Source organism: Rhodnius prolixus, unplaced genomic scaffold (assembly GCF_049639745.1).
Source record: "Rhodnius prolixus isolate KJV_2025 unplaced genomic scaffold, Rpr scaffold_1, whole genome shotgun sequence".
In the NCBI taxonomy this organism is placed as follows: Eukaryota; Metazoa; Arthropoda; class Insecta; order Hemiptera; family Reduviidae; genus Rhodnius; species Rhodnius prolixus.
The window spans coordinates 46,376,605-46,393,475 of record NW_027411581.1 but is presented as its reverse complement, the minus strand read 5'-3'; the positions used below and the strand labels follow the sequence as shown (position 1 = coordinate 46,393,475).

Below are 16,871 nucleotides of genomic sequence, written 5' to 3'. Positions count from 1 at the left end.
CTAGTTTATTTTCAGTGATTGACCCATTTTTTTAAACCCCTGTATCTCGAGATACAGCTTCCAACTTTTGTTTTTCAAATGGAAAGTTATATTTTTTGTTGCATATTTTTGTAGTATTTGAGCTCCTAAAAACAACAAAGAAAATTGTTTGAAATCGGTTAGGTTTTTCAAAAGTTATGGTAATTTAAAATATGAAAAACAAATTTCAGTTTGTTGTCAAAATTACGTTATTTTTTTTAAAGAATCTGTTCAAACTGGGCACTATCAACGGATAGGCAAGCCAAAACTCTGGACTACCACGCTTTGCTTGTAGCAGCACTTATGGTGGCGAAGTCAAGATCTAGGCAGGCTAGAGTAATTCGACGTTTCAGATCATCGACTGAAGCCACGGGATTAAGGATACTTTACACTTTATTTTTTTAGGTTTCCCCACAAAATATAGTCCATTTGGGTCAAGTCCGGAGATCGAGGTGGCCATTGGATGGGACAATGAGTCCTTACGCACTTTTACCGGAAATTTCTGCCCAGCTAACCTCGAACCACTCTCGCCGGGCAACCATCTTGTTGAAAATACATATCTATCCGACGTTGTAGATGAACATCTTCAAGCGGAACTGGCAAAATGTCTCTGAAAAAAAAGTTGGATACCTTTCACCAGTTAAGTTCTCTCTGTAGAAGTATGGGCCGATTAGTTGATTTCCTATAACTCCACCTAAACGTTTGTAGAAAAAGCAACCTGAACGTCGAATATTTCTAGCCTGCCTAGATCTTGACTTCGCCACGATAAGTGCTGCTACAAGCAAAGCGTGGGAGTCCAGAGTTTTGGCTTGCCTATCCGTTGGTTGTGCCCAGTTTGAATAGATTCTTTAAAAAAAGTAATGTAATTTTGACAGTAAACTGTTTTTCATATTTTAAATTACCGTAACTTTTGAAAAACCTAACCGATTTCAAAAATTTTTTTTGTTGTTTTTAGGAGATCAAATACTACAAAAATATACAACAAAAAATATAACGTTCCATTTGAAAAACAAAAGTTGGATGCTTTATCTCGAGATACAGGGGTTTAAAAAAATGGGTCAATCACTGAAAATAAACTAGACTAAAAATGATTAAATACGTGTTTTTTATTTTTTCGAAATTTCCCGCCGTTAAAAAAAAAGTGGGTGGAGCATATAACTTTGGTCACCCTGTAGTTGCATTTTCTTACTACAAAAATTTGGTGTTACTCACATGTATTTCTTGTAATTAATTAACTTAATTGACTTAATCTAGTATTGAATTATACCAAAGGAATCTAATGATTCTTACTTAACTTCTAGCGTGCTTTTAAAGGAACTTAATATTATACTGCCAGTGAACAGTACTGAAATGATACTTAGAGTCACGATTCTATGAAAACCCAAAAATGTATGCAAATATTTTAAATAAAAGTGATAGGTGAATATTATACGAAATGAAAAACTAAAGTGATGTGTATAAACATGTAACGGAAGCGATCATTGTTACCAAAACGGAGAACGAGATTTGTTCCAGATATTTTGTTTCACAGTGAACAGACTATTTGCGCACATGAGCCTCAAAAAAAAATATTTCAGTTGAAAAATCAATTACAAAAATTTAACACTCTTCTTTAGGGTAGAAAACACGTTAAGAAAAATAAGGGAAATCCTGAGCCAAAATTGGTATAATCTCTATACCTTGAATTTCTTTACCAAACAAAGAATTGAATTTTTAAACAAAGTGAATTCAAAGTAAAATAATCGAGTGAAGTCGAGGGCATAGAGCTATCCAATAGAAATTTAATTTACAATTTTAAAGAACTAAGAGATGTTCTTGGTGTCCATAAAAAGCCCTAGAAATGTCTGTAAAGAACGAGGAATGATCTGTTCCAACAATGTCTGTGTGTACAATTATAAATTTAAGAAGCACTTAAGAACAGTGTACCTATTTAGAAGTGGTTGCAATTTAGATCTTAGAAGCCTAGGTTTGTTCTTTTTTCGTGTTTTCGGTTGTATTAGTTTTTGCAGAAGTTCTTCTGATGTGGTTATTGCCAGCCAGGAAGTCAATTAAATATTTCATTCTCATCATTGCATTGCTCATTGATCACTGCTCCATTCCAAGAAGATTTTGCTTGCATTTTTTACTATTCTCTTACTAGTTTTACTTTTTCTGCACTCTCCCAGCAGTCTCACTCAAAAACTAAGATGCTCGTTCTTTATTCTCCCAACGGATGGTAACGTACGCTTCTAATAAAGATCTTATTCGTTTGGCCGCATTAAATAGAAAGTACTTTTTTAGTTACATTGTACACCTGACATATGAGCATCTTTTTAAATCAATGAGCACGATTCTTTACTCTATGCTTGGAGAACGCTTCTTTAGTAGCTTCTCGTGCAAGTTCTTTTCACGAACATTTTTGATTCGGAAAGCAAATTATATATCTTTGATTTTATCCTAACCATATTTTCATATACATATATGTACATTTATTCTTATATTATACATTTTATATTTTAATTTTAAACCCTAAGATAAATACTAATTTTATATTTGATAAAAAAAATATTACTAATTTCGGAATTCAATAAAAACATGAGTGCAATAATTATAACATCCTCTGAGAAGGACCCACTTTGAATATTATTATTTAGCAATCCTTGACAACATTCTAAGATCGGAAAAAACCTTTATTTTCAAAGGAGCTCGTAAATAAATAGTTGAAAGTTTTTCCTCAAATAAAAATATAAATAGGAAAGGTAGAGACGCGAAGCTGTTACTAATATTAGGAGAGAGAAGTATTTGATAAAAGTCGAGCTACATGAGAAGGTGACAGTTGCAAGTCTAAGCAGCTGGTACAAACTATTGTAGATACTAAAAAAAAGAAAAGAAAAGTTGCTTGTCATATCGTTTTAGATTATTACAATCACAACAGAACTCCGGAAAAACTATTATTGAAACTACTAACATTATAGAAGGACAAATTTCTATTTGTGTTCATTTGATTAAGTTTTATGATCTTTACATATATTCTGCCCTTTTCAATTGGATCGCATATGCATTCTAGTTTTATTCCTTACAATATTTTTTTGGGAAAACACTGATGTTCTCAGTTTATCCAGCCGTTAATTAGATTTTTGCTAGTCAATACCTGAGTGAGAATAGATCGTTTTCAGGTATTTGCTAGTCAATACCTGAGTGAGAATAGATCGTTTTCAGGTATTTGCTAGTCAATACCTGAGTGAGAATAGATCGTTTTCAGGTATTTGCTAGTCAATACCTGAGTGAGAATAGATCGTTTTCAGGTATTTGCTAGTCAATACCTGAGTGAGAATAGATCGTTTTCAGGTATTTGCTAGTCAATACCTGAGTGAGAATAGATCGTTTTCAGGTATTTGCTAGTCAATACCTGAGTGAGAATAGATCGTTTTCAGGTATTTGCTAGTCAATACCTGAGTGAGAATAGATCGTTTTCAGGTATTTGCTAGTCAATACCTGAGTGAGAATAGATCGTTTTCAGGTATTTGCTAGTCAATACCTGAGTGAGAATAGATCGTTTTCAGGTATTTGCTAGTCAATACCTGAGTGAGAATAGATCGTTTTCAGGTATTTGAAACAAATCTGGAATATTTTGATTCATGTTTCTAAATTAAACATGCTTATTATGATTCTGGAGAATTAAATTGGAGACTCAGTAGGGGAACTTGGACAGATCATTGATGATGATGTTAAGTAGGGAGGGCCAAGGACTTAATCCTGAAGCACACCAGCCACGTACAAGACACTACCAATTGTAGCATACAATTAAGTCGCTTTTAATAAAATAAGTTCTACGAAAATGACGGAATAAACTTAAACATAAGGTTAGCAAACGCAATCAGAAGTTTAATTAACATCTATCACGTCTGTCCAATCCGTTGTTTTCATTAAACCATAAAAATCAAAATGCAGAACAAAAATCCGTTACTCTATCCAAGTGTGCGGTAGTCCAATATTTCGAACAGAAACTAAATGATTGGAAGGTAATGAAACTGCCTGTAAATTAAGTTTTTTGCAATATTTCTGCCTGGTTACAAAGGCAAGGAATTAGGGAGCTAGGCCGGTATCTAATAGACAAGGATTAGTTATTATACTGACAATTATTTCGGCTGATGTAAAAAATGATCAAACATAATTATGTGAATGATTATTTCAGTGAGGCGTGACGTGTATGAAATGTTTCTCGTCATTTTCGGAATTAGTTCCTTCTGTACCATGTGATTTATTAGTTTTAATTTGCTATTGCCACATTACTGATTTCTTTAATAGGGACGAAACACAACAATGTTAAGAATGAAGAAGTTTTTATGACTATACTTTACGGGATTAGGGTTCATAATGCGCTCATTTTCAAAGTAATTTATAATAATCGTTAGAATTATAAGTTTTAGTAACGATGTGAAGATAGTTATTCAATAAGGAATGAATGTCCAATGCATTTGGTTCTAAGAAGTTAAGTCTTTATAATTGAGTGGAGTATTAAGAGCATTTAGAGTACATTTTAGCCCACGAAGCATTTCTAGCGAAGATGTAGCATTCTAGCAATCAGTTTCATTAATTTGTGCAATAATCTCTGCATCCAGGAGAGGCGATGTTTGGAGAAGGGTTTCATCACCAGGTTATTAATTTAGATTAGAAAGAGGAAGGGTAGCTACAGCCGTTCGAATTAGCTATATTGGGAATGTGCGGAGATCCACTCAGCTAGTCGATGTCTTTACAGTTCGTTATAGGAGGATTAATGGCCAGTCGCTCTTCAAGAAGCGATTGGAATTCCACCCCAGCTTCTCCTATACAATTATATCCAAGTCTAAGCTCCTGAAAATTCACTTTCCTGCCTTGCGAAATGGTTCTTTGTTTTTGAATTTTCTATGAAACATGCAGAACTGTAGATAATACTAAAATAGTCCTTTACAGCAGGGGTGGCCCACTTTTCTGTACATAAGATCTACTCTTTATCTTAAAAGGGTGTCGCGATCGACTTGTCATAGGCGTAGTCTAAGAGGGAAGAAGGGGTGTGAAATGCATACTATGTTTATAGACTGTGTTTCAGTATAAGGTGCATTCCAGCAAGGTGTGGGTAGATAAGTAAAATATATTATTTTTTAAATCACTTATTAAGTTTTCGAGATATAGGCTCATAAAGAAAATAAATTTCCAGACCCAACTTTTGATAGCAGCATTCCGTACATGTGGTACCTAAAAAATTTTCAAGATAGATTTTTACTAACTTAAAATGCAATTTAATTTTTTTATCAAGTGCAATGAATAAGTTGTTCGTAAATATGAAAAAGTTGTAATAAAAATGCACAGTATGGCTCATAATTTGATTTCAATATTTCACTTTCGCGTTTTTTTTTGGAGGGGGGCCAGGAAAATTTATCATGAAAGAATAATATGACTTACTTTTTCCTAATCTATCAATAGTTCGCGGAGTACACCTCGTATTGAAATATAGATATACGGCTTATCTACAATAATTATTTAAAGGGCCAAAAAACTCACATCCAGGGGAATTAAAAGATCATGGATAATTGTTAACAATATTTATTACTTCAAAGTAGCTACAGTAGCAAATTCCCAGAATGCATTAAACTATTGCTAGAAAGATTTGTCTTCTACAGTCGCTTCAAAGTCCATGGTACACGGAATTCCACCCCAGACATTGCGAGCGATCGACGATCGACCAAAACCGGTCGACTTGTTGGCCACCCCTGCTTTAGAGGAGAGAATATCTGTCTTTCTCTCAAGAGTCGCCTTAATTGTGTTGCCCAGAAAAAAATTTGTTTAAAGTAATAGGCCAACGCTGAATATGGAAACCGTTAAAGTAAATCGTTGGGATCATCTTTGAGACAAACTCAAAAAATGGAATAATCCAATCTTAAAGATGTTAACTTTAGACTGTAGAATTTTAATCAAACTTAGAGTTTTAGCCACCCTATTTACCCTCCATTGTATTGTAGAAAGTAGAAAACAAAGCCTTACACATTACACTCAAATGATCCTTTAAAGGAAACTCTACCCACTCCCCTCTTCTAAAAGTATCCTTAATCAAATTCTTCTGGGAAAATCTTTTAAATTAAAGGTACCACCATGAATATATAATGTGTGAGTACAAAGTTTAAAAAAATAGTTGGATCTTTTTTTGCGTTACTGTCAGGTCTGCTGGTGAAGCCCAATACAAATATGAAGCTTAAGCTTCCAGCGAATTTTATTTATGAAATATTTTGTTCAAGCCCACACAAAGATCATTTTCTAGAATCCTTTCTATAGATTCCTGGCACCTCGAAACGGATATATTCAGTGAAAACTGGCAATCGAAAATTTGAAGTGATTGCAATTCTTGCCCTAACAAGTAAGAGAAATAACCGGACAGTTATAATATTATCGTCCAAAATATCCGATTAAATAGTTTTTACTAATTGATCTGTTTGGTATTTTTGCCACGTGATGTAATAATGCTCCTTACACTAGGGATTTATTGATACATTTTTCGTTATATAAGCTTAACAAGTATTAGTTACATAAGCATAATCTAAAATTAATGTTAAATATTTGCAAGAAGCTGACGAAAAACATAACTTTTTTTTATTCTAGGCGGAATCTTATTTAATATGATATATTTTACCAATACTTTGTATCATGTTTGGGTTTGCTCAACCTGTGTATAATAATAATTAATGGCGTTTTGGAGACTGTATTCAAACTGCTCGGTATACACAGTATGCACAGCATGTACTGTGCCTTCAAAGGTACCTCCTCAGATACAGAGAGCAGTTGATAACCAACTGGCCAACCTGTCTTGCGAGCCAGAGGAGGCACCTTTGAAGGCACAGTAGTACATGCTGCACAAGCTGCGTAAAGTGCATTATTTGATAAAAATAAGGAATAACTTTGATCCTATAAATGAAACATATTAATCACTTAAATACACTCGTATGTGGCAGGAGGTTTCCACTTTTTTTGGTAATTAAACGCAACTCTCCCAAAATTACCAAATAATTATTAAACTTTCTTGTATGTAATAGATGTAAAATTATTTTGTGTGTATGCTTGAGAACATCTAAAGCTCTTAACATTTGATTTTTCTTAGAAAATCACTCGAAAAACTACTTATTTTACCGACATTAAGAAAAATACTAGCTTTACTGCCTTGGCAATATTTTCAGAAGAAAGGGGATGAAAAAATACATAAAAATGCCCTATCGCGTGCTCTTATTTCTCTTTGATAACAAGTTAAAAAATTGAAATATGATTAATAAATACCAGATTTTGAAATGGCCTAGCACCTTTAATTTTAAAACTATCGAATTGCGGTTTTCGGTTTCTTTCATAACATTTTATACTTTTTTATTTTATAAATGGGGGTCAACTGCGAACTCTCACTTTTGGTCGCGCGTCAGTCGCGTATGCGGGCAGGAATCTAAAATCAAGTCACATATTCTGAAACTAGAGGTGACAGGCAACAAATTTTTCCTTTACCAATTTTTCTCAGATCAGCCGTTTAAGCATGAAATGCATTTGAGCCGTCTTAAAATGAACAGCTCGTATGATGTTAGAAAGGATTAAAAAATTTAAGCTTTTTCAAGCTTGGCTTGCAATTTTCCATTTGCACAAGATTTAATTTAAATCTAAACACCTCTTTATTCCGCGAATTTAAGAACTTTCTTCAGTTCCAGTTATCTCGTATAGAAAAGCCGGGTGTTCTATCTCGTAGTTAACTTGAAGAGAATTCCGCTCAAGCCATCATCCTGCCTTTCTGCTGGAGAAGAACCGTTCTGTCTGTCTGTTTTTCTTCTCACTCAATAACATTGTGTCGTCTGCGTACATTGGAATGCTCGCCAACCACCTCTTCTATATTAGGATACGTAATAGTATAGACCCAAGCACGGCTCCTTGATGTTTCTAGAATTTCGAGCACCAGATTTTGGTTTGAGATGAAAATGATTTATTGAGTAACATGTTAATTTCATTGATAAGCTGTTATTAAAAAGGAAAGAAGCGCTAATTTGAACTATTAGTTGTTTTGTATCTCTGATTAGACCAAAGAACTAATCGTAAGCCTACTCATTTTAATCCTTACCTCTGAGCTAGTCTCCACAAATTCCCTGTTCCGCTAGTTGGTTCTAAGGCAGCCATAGGAGTATATTCTCATAGTTTAATTGTGAATGTCTCAAATCGATAATGCCACAAATCAGCTGACAAATCAACTTGTTATAGTGCACAATTACTAATCTCACAATGAGCCTTGAAGAATATAATAAAATAGGGACGGCGATTCGTATTTATTTGGTATTTTTCCTTGACTGAATCTCATTAACTTAAGGGAATATTATAGGAGCAATCAAACATAATGCTTTTTGTCTTAGCAGTAATAGCTGAATTAATCCATAACACGCCAATGCTAATGCCTTCAGTTTACTTTTTGTTTTAAAAAGTTCTACTACTACTTATAAGATTGAATCAGCTTAAATTTTGGGGACTTCACGATAATATCACTTCTAATTACACAATTTACTTAAATTTCATTTTGGACGAAAATTAGGTTAAGTAGCGCAGTAAACTTGCTCAGTAATGTTAATATGAGGCGACGGTAATTTGAGAACTACTTACTGGAAGATGCATCAAGCTAACGACACTCTGGCGGTGGAAAGGTTAGAACGAGCAATGAGGTTTTACTTCTTCCAGCTTAGTGCCGCCGTTTATTATCGAATTCCTCTTCAGTGAGGAATGTGTGGTGGTGAGGTGAGTTGATAGCGGCAGAACCGTGAGGGAATGCCACTCTACAGTCAAACCATTCTAGAATGAAAGATATGTTAGCCCCCAAATATAGGGGAGGAGGAATCATATCTAGAGCAAACCAACAGCAGTGCCATGGATATATCGGGGTACTATTCTCATGTGGTGTACCTGTTGGGTGCACAAACAACTTCATATTTCATAATTTAATGCAAGCACCCATTCTGGATATTGCATATTTTTGTGTAAGATTTCTATTTTTGTAACCAGAAAGTTCATTAAATAATATTAATAGTTTGAATTGCACAATGCAATGTAAAGCCAACATCGAAAGTATAAACTGTTTTTTTCAGTTATGTCATATTATTGCATTTTCAATTATGTCACATTGTCAATATTTGCTTTTATTTGAAGTACTCTTCATGTTGAACACTATAAACAAAAACTAAATGTTCAATTAAATGAAAAATATAGATTAATAAACCACATAAAGTTGACCTAAATTTAGTACCCTTTGGTTTTATTTTTGTTCCAAGAATATTGTGTGGATATTTTTTTGAAGGCAACAAAAATGGTAATAATCAAAATTCAACTCTATGATCACGTTTGCTGATTGCCAAAAATAATATAATACAATTTTAGTTTTAAGATTTGAAAAAATGGAAGTTTGCTAAGTGTTTACGAAAAACTTTTCTTGATAAAAAATTTGGGTCCAATCCAAGTAATAGAGGTGCAGCTTCTTAAAAAAATTGAGTGGAAGATGAGCATAAGGCTAGAAGTAAGTAAATAATAAAATGTGTAAAATAAAATAAATGTAAGGGTTAAGGCCTGTGTAGAATTTGTCCAAAATAATTTATGAAGCAAGGCCTAAGGATCTAGGAAAAGAATCCAATCAAGGAGTACTGACGGGGCGAATAAAAGGAGAGTTTGTATCAGAGGATAGGACTGGTGAGAAACAAAACAAAGGTTTAGAATAGAGAAGAGTGATCTCTATATCGTGCAAACACAAAAAATCCCAAATTTCAGCCATTTCAGCGATACACTTTCTGAAGGACTAACGCTGAATGTATGAATAGTAAAAATTAAAAAAAAAAATCGGCAGCGAAATCTTATACCATCTGCATAAAAAAAGAATTTAGAAGACATCTTTTTAACCAAATAGGTCTGTTTTTCCCCATCCTGCAGAATAATTTGAATGAATCACAACTTTCAGCTGGGAGAGATAAAAGTATTGATTTTTTTAGAAACCCAATTAAAGGGCATTAAAGAAAAATTAATTATATCATGCTGTCTCGTGTAGCAATCAGATTACCGATATCAAGCATTAACAACAATTTGAAAATTACTATTCTTGAATACTTAAATTCTTTGATTGAATATTGCTCATTCGAAATGAACTGAGAATAGCTATATACTCAAACCAGAAAAATAGTAGATGATTCTTTAAGAGACAGCAAAATGTGTATTAGTAATGATTCCCTCTCAGAGTTGAACATATTATAGAATTACTCTCCATGACATGATGTGAGAATGATTAAAAGCATTTCTTTGACTGAAGATCGATAAAAATAAAACCTCGGAATTTAAAAACAGTAACACTCAGGAACTGAAGTTCATAAAATTTTATGTAAAAAAAGTAAAAGTTTCCTTTTGCTTTGTCAATCACATCCCTATTTCATTTCTCACTAAATAAAGCAAAAGAAAAAAAAAAAACTTTTTTAAACAGTAAACAATATCAAAGGCTACATCATCAAACAAATTAAACTAAATAATTTTTTTTTTAAACTAAAACAAAATAAACGTTAGTAACTAAGTTATTTAATTCTGTTCGTAAAATAAGTTTTATTTAAATTAAAAAGTTTTATCTATAAAGTTTTAAAAGTACAATTTACTTAACAAAATTAAAATAAAAAAGAAAAGAAAGAAAAATAGTTAAAACTAAATCAGAGTTAAAAGTTTTGGGTAACTTTTATACCTGTTTACATTAGCAACTTATTACTTAGTAATGCATTTACTTTATTTAGAAAAAGCCAGCAAAGAAGTATTAGTCTTACATGTCTAATTTATGTAATTGTGCTCATAAAAATATCACCCAAGGTTGCACTTACGAAATATGTACGAGGGTCGTTTGAAAAGTCCGTGCAAAGACTGAGAGATAGCACCACTGGCGCGTATCGAGGTTATGTTTATTAGTTAGTAGCATCTCTTGGAAGAACCCACACCAAGTTTCAGCCAGATCGGTCTAATTCTTTGTGTTTGGCATTCGTTTGAATCGAGGAAGTCGAGTGATTTTCAAAAAATGGACGAAAAAGTATTTCGTGTGTTGATTAAACACTACTTTATGAAAGGCAAAACGCCTCAGGAGACTAAAGAGAAGCTTGATAAACATTATGGTGACTCTGCACCTTCGATTAGAACAGTTTATAAGTGGTTTCAAAATTTTCGGAGTGGCCATATGGGCACAAGTGACGCTGAACGTTCTGGACGCCCAGTTGAGGTTACTACTCCAGAAATCATTGATAAAATCCATGATATGGTGATGGATGACAGAAGAGTGAAGGTGCGTGAGATTGCTAGTGCTATGGGCATCTCGAATGAACGGGTACATAATATTTTGCAACAACATTTGGACATGACAAAGCTATCCGCAAGATGGGTGCCGCGATTGCTCACGCTTGACCAAAAACGAAATCGTGTGAAGTGTTGCAAGGACGGTTTGCAGCTGTTCCAGAAGAATCCGCAGGACTTTAAGCGTCGTTTCGTCACTGTGGATGAAACATGGATACACCACTACACTCCTGAGACCAAAGAAAAATCTAAACAATGGGTTACCAAGGGGGAATCTGCGCCAAAAAAGGCGAAGACCGTTCCTTCGGCCGGAAAGATTATGGCGACTGTCTTTTGGGATTCGCAAGGAATAATCCTCATCGACTATCTGGAAAAGTGTAAAACTATTACAGGTGCATATTATTCATCGTTATTGGACCGTTTGAAAACCGAGCTGTAAGAAAAACGCCCACGATTGGCCCACAAAAAAGTCCTTTTCCATCACGACAACGCACCAGCTCACACCTCAGCAGTTGTGGTCGCAAAATTAATGAAAATAGGGTTCCAACTCGTTTCACATCCCCCCTATTCTCCAGACTTGGCTCCCTCGGACTACTATTTGTTCCCCAATATGAAGAAATGGCTGGCGGGAAAACGATTTTATTCATACGAGGAGGTGATTGCAGAAACGAATGGCTATTTGTCAGACTTGGACAAATCCTATTATTCGGAAGGGATCAACAAACTAGAGCAGCGTTGGACGAAGTGTATAAGCCTAAAAGGAGACTATGTTGAAAAATAAAAAAGGTTTACCCCAAAAAATTAAGTAGTTTTTATTTTTGCACGGACTTTTCAAACGACCCTCGTATTTCAACTTCGGTGGGAAGTTTTTTAAAGCCTACAATCTTGCGCCGTTTTTACTTCGCAATTCACTGATCCACTTAAACGAGTGATTTACTTTCAGAAAAGCCGGTGATACTCCCTTTCTATAGCATGATTTGATGTTTAGATAGTCATGAAGGCAGGACTTCATAAGGTGGTCAAGCTGGAGTGGTGCCATAAAAGATATTCTAAGTGATAAACTTTTCAGACCTCATTATTTTCAGTCCACTTAATTTCTTTAGTAAGGAATGATTGAAATGTAGCAGGACAAGGTACCCGTAATCTGCTTTATTTAAAAAATTGTTTGCTCGAATTCATAACCAAGTGCAGCATTCAGTTTTGGGATCGAGTGTCATACTTGTTAACTGGCTTTAGGTTACCTCTTTAATCCAATGCAGATTCTATGCTCTTCAGTATAGCTAAAAGATCTTAAGATCAGTTTTGCTCCCCTTGTTGAAGCCCTACTGGTGCCTTCTTCCAACAATACATGGTTTTTGTCTAAACAAAACTCAAAAAATCACTCAAAACCACATTAATGTGTTTTTCTTCTTCTTAATGGCGCTACAACTCATGAAGATTTTTTGGCCTCCAAAATACAGGTCCACCAGCGTCTCTTTAAGAAAAGAGCTTTCACGTTATATTAGTGCCCTGATAACAATTCTTTGCCTCTATCTTGCTATTGAATGGTACAGATTAAGCGTGGGGAACAAAAAAATACAGTTATATAAAACTTAAATTCTTTACCTATATTTTAGATCAACTGTAAATTAGCCAAATTCAATAAAATTTTAATATATAATATTTTGAGAAAAATAAATGTGTTAAGAAAATTTCATTTTATTATTTAACCATTTTACAGGCGTCCTGGAAGTGCAGTATCTGTAGAAGACGAGCAGCAAGCCGTGTGCAGGCGATTGTTGGCCAAGACTCTACCGACTCTTTATTAGATGCACCGGTACTAGAGGCACTACAACGTCGACACTCAGATGTTAAACTCGGATCAAGTCTGACAGCTGGCCAAGCCGGTGGTTTAGCTCCACCTAGATCACCTGAATTAAGGAGACATAGTGATGTATCGCCAGCGTCGTTGAAGGAACTGGAAAAGGTACAATTTTATAGGCAAAATTTTACTGCAATAGCTGAAAATTGTGGTTTTCCAATTATTCAAAGTTTTGGATATAAAAGAAAAAGCTCACAGCCTCGAAGTATTTTTTACACTTAGCCATATGGTTCCTTTAATGTGCCGAATCGAATAAGGGTCATTCATCTTTTGAGATAGCAACCAGTCCTCTCTTTACAACACTTAAACTTGACAACAACAGTCTTGAGTTTCCCCTAAAGTTATCATCAAGGGAAGAAAGAGGAATACAGTGGAAACTTAAACGTATTCTGCCTAGTACACGTACTTAACTTCTTCCACTATTAAATATTCCCCAAGTTTAGACAGCAATTGTACTCTTGTATCCTGGCATAATAGCTGATACAGTTTACTCCATTTCAAGACAGTGGACTGAGTAAAGAAAGTCCCTGTACTCGTACCAGATAACTTTAACCTGTGCTAACTTGGTAGTTAGGATCTCTCTCGTCTAGATTAGTACTTCGGCAGTTAATATACTTCATTTATACTAGTTATACTCTTCAGATACTGCTAAAAAAAATATTAAATGAATTTCTTCAGTTAATTTTTATAAAATCATAAATGTTTGAAATTAAAACAATGCGATGAGTCAAGATTTACTTAAAAGTGAGGATTATTTGTTTTTCTATTTATTTGTTTGATGCAACTCCGTACTTATAACTTATCTAAACTTAATATGTACACTCATGCAGAATACTGTAAAGTGTGGAGAAGCCTGCCACTGGTGGCTTATTTCATTACTAAAAGTACTCTATTTTGCATTTCTACCTTCAATATGTCTTAACAATATGTGCTATGCGCTAGTACTATGTACGCCTCCAACATACAGCGTAACTTGTTGCAGCTAATAAGTTGTTTTCGTTTCTTAATGAAAATTTCACTACTTTATCTACAAATAATCACGAAAAAACCAGAATACCTTGAGTAATTTGGCTCTGGTTAGATTAATTTCAAAGAATGAATGCTTGTCTAAACATAAAAAATACGAGTAATTGTAGTCTATTAGAATGTTCTTATTCAGTACACAAAGAGAGGATGTTTTCAGTTCAGTATATTTTATGTATAGATTGTAAAAGTAAAAAGGAAAGTAAGTTAAAGTAATCGGCTATTTTTTTCCAGGCGGGGCTTAACTTCCAGCTACCAATTAGGTGCCGTGGACGGGAGCGGAAGCTCATACTTTACTATAATAATTTTTAATAACAAATAAAAAGTAGTCATACGCGAGATTCGATCTGGGGATCTCCCACTTACAAAGCCACTCTATTGACCACTAGACCAACATCCGCCCCTTATGTATAGATTGTTTCTTGGTGGATTTCTCGCATAATTGTTTATTGACCAAAGTGCTGCTTTTCTTTTCTTGATAACGTAGACCACTTTATTTGTGACCCTTATTTATACGTTTACAGATTACATATTTAGTACTCACCAATTGCTGCTTATTTTTATTTAATTTAATACAACTTGAGGAGCCAGCTGTTCCCGTATTAGCTTCATTTGTGTTTCCTTCACCAATCTGGATAATAAATCCATTCGATTTTGTGACACATACAATTTTTTTTTTTTTTTGTAAAGGGGGAACATTTTATAAACTGATATTAAAATTCAACTTGTAGGCAGTACTGAAAGTGACAAGCGATCGTGAATGGAGACAGAGGGGTGGCCGAGGAGGCGCAAGCACTGGCGGCTCTCCGAATGCCAGCAGAACTACATCCCCATCGGTTGAATGGCGGCCCCTTCCTGGCGGCAGACAACTAGGCAAGTTTATCTGACCAGACAGAATTTAATCTGACTTTTTTTTTTTGTCTTGAGAAAGAAAAAAGTTAAACTATTAAAAGAACTTGGTCATTAGATTGCTTTTTGCTTTATTTCATTTTATTTATTTATTTTATTTAGAAGAACCACCAGTTGCCATACAAGCGCCACCACCTGAAGAAAGCTCAGATGAAGCATGGCGTAGGGCACAAGCTGCTGCAGCTGCTAAAGTTAGCAGACGTAAATCCAGAGTTCAAAAACAACGCAGCTATGATGACGAAAGCAAAACAACCCAGGGTCAAGTCCAACCTGCTGATACTGGACTTGGTAAGGAACAAGTGCTTTCCATTTCTAGTTTGAAGAGAGTATTCAATACCCTCTCGCTTATACAGTCCTCTTCTGGGTAGAGGCTAAATTTTATGGCAATTAAACGAAATATTATAAATCACTACGTGTTGCCAGATCGAAATTAAACAGACCTAATCATACTTATACAGGGTGCGGCAGCATAAGTTCCTTTTTTCAAAACTTAATCAAACCCATTGTATGAATCAGAACATTTTTATTTGTTTTTTTTTTATAATGTAGGAGCAAGCCTAAAGTTTTGTTTTACATAGTTTTAAAGATAAAATCAGATAGGTGACGTCCACCTCATCTAACCGTGGGGGAAAAAAAAATTCCTCTAAAATACATACCGGTCCGAATTCACTGTCACTGCGACTTCATTTTCCTCAAAGAAACAGGGACCAATAATTCCAGCTAAAGAAATTGCACATCACACTGTGACTTTAGGTGAATGCAAAGGCCTTTGATGCAATTCAACATCCAGGAAGAAATTGCCAACATAACGCCTGCTATGCTGGCAAGAGTCATGACAAACGCCAGAAATCGGTTTACTCAGTGTATGGAGAATGGGGGACGTAAGCTATCTTCTTTCGAGGGTAATCCTCGCCGTGGATGCGACGAACTGAGAAGAAATGAAACTGCTTACCAAAAAAAATGACCAGGCCTCACCTCGACTGCCTTCAAATCACACAGCAGAACCTTCTTCTTTTTCTACTTCTTTCCAAATCTAGCTCTTATAAACAGATTTTTAGTTTTCACGATAGAATTTTTTTTTTTTTTTTCATTTTCTATAAGCTCTTCATTTTTTTTTTATTTTTTTGATGGATAATTTTTCTAGGGCTCTTAATATTTGCGTCTCTTCTCAGCCATGTTAGGAATTTGATTTGACTTTTTTGCTTTCCGCTCTGTAGTGACTTCAATATAACACAGCAGTTCAATTTTGACATTCTCAACCACCGGCTCTGCCCTGAGCTTGAAATAGGGAACATCCCGTTCAACCAGTCCAATTTCTTTGCAATACTCAGCTACACATGTAGACAGTCTTGCCTATTTCATTGTGGCGAACCAGATATTATTATTATTACTACTATTACTTATTTATTTTAAAAAGTTGAATGCGATCTAATTTCCAGAAGTAAGAGAAAGTAAAAAATGTGTAAGAAAAGCGTGAGCTCCATTTTATTTTATTAGCTGGGATTACTTTTCAATTGCTCTTGGCGTGCCTATTTGAAGAAGGTGGCCAACGATCTGGCTTTTGTAACACAGAACCCATGTGTATATATACACTAAATACAGAATATTATCTATCTATCTATTAGTGCTTTATTTTCCTTTTATTTTTTTGATGGATAATTTTTCTAGGGCCCTTAATCCACCCGCCAGATGACGCCTATGAGTTGTATACAACGGGCCCTTTCTAGCAAACTGTTAA

General features: G+C 34.7%; 1 protein-coding gene across 9 annotated transcripts in view; it reads left to right on the top strand.

Annotated features, from left to right (window-relative positions):
• Window positions 1–16,871, top strand: part of Fife (regulating synaptic membrane exocytosis protein fife) — a 261,312-nt gene that overhangs the window by 198,049 nt on the left and 46,392 nt on the right. For all 9 annotated transcript variants that reach the window (XR_012462484.1, XM_074141668.1, XM_074141641.1 and 6 more), the window contains 3 exons: window positions 13,061–13,306; window positions 14,956–15,097; window positions 15,236–15,421. Coding sequence is in view for 8 of the 9 variants with exons in the window: in XM_074141668.1 (XP_073997769.1) it covers window positions 13,061–13,306; window positions 14,956–15,097; window positions 15,236–15,421 (574 nt within the window). In the remaining variant the exon portion in view is untranslated. The remainder of the gene's footprint in view (window positions 1–13,060; window positions 13,307–14,955; window positions 15,098–15,235; window positions 15,422–16,871) is intronic.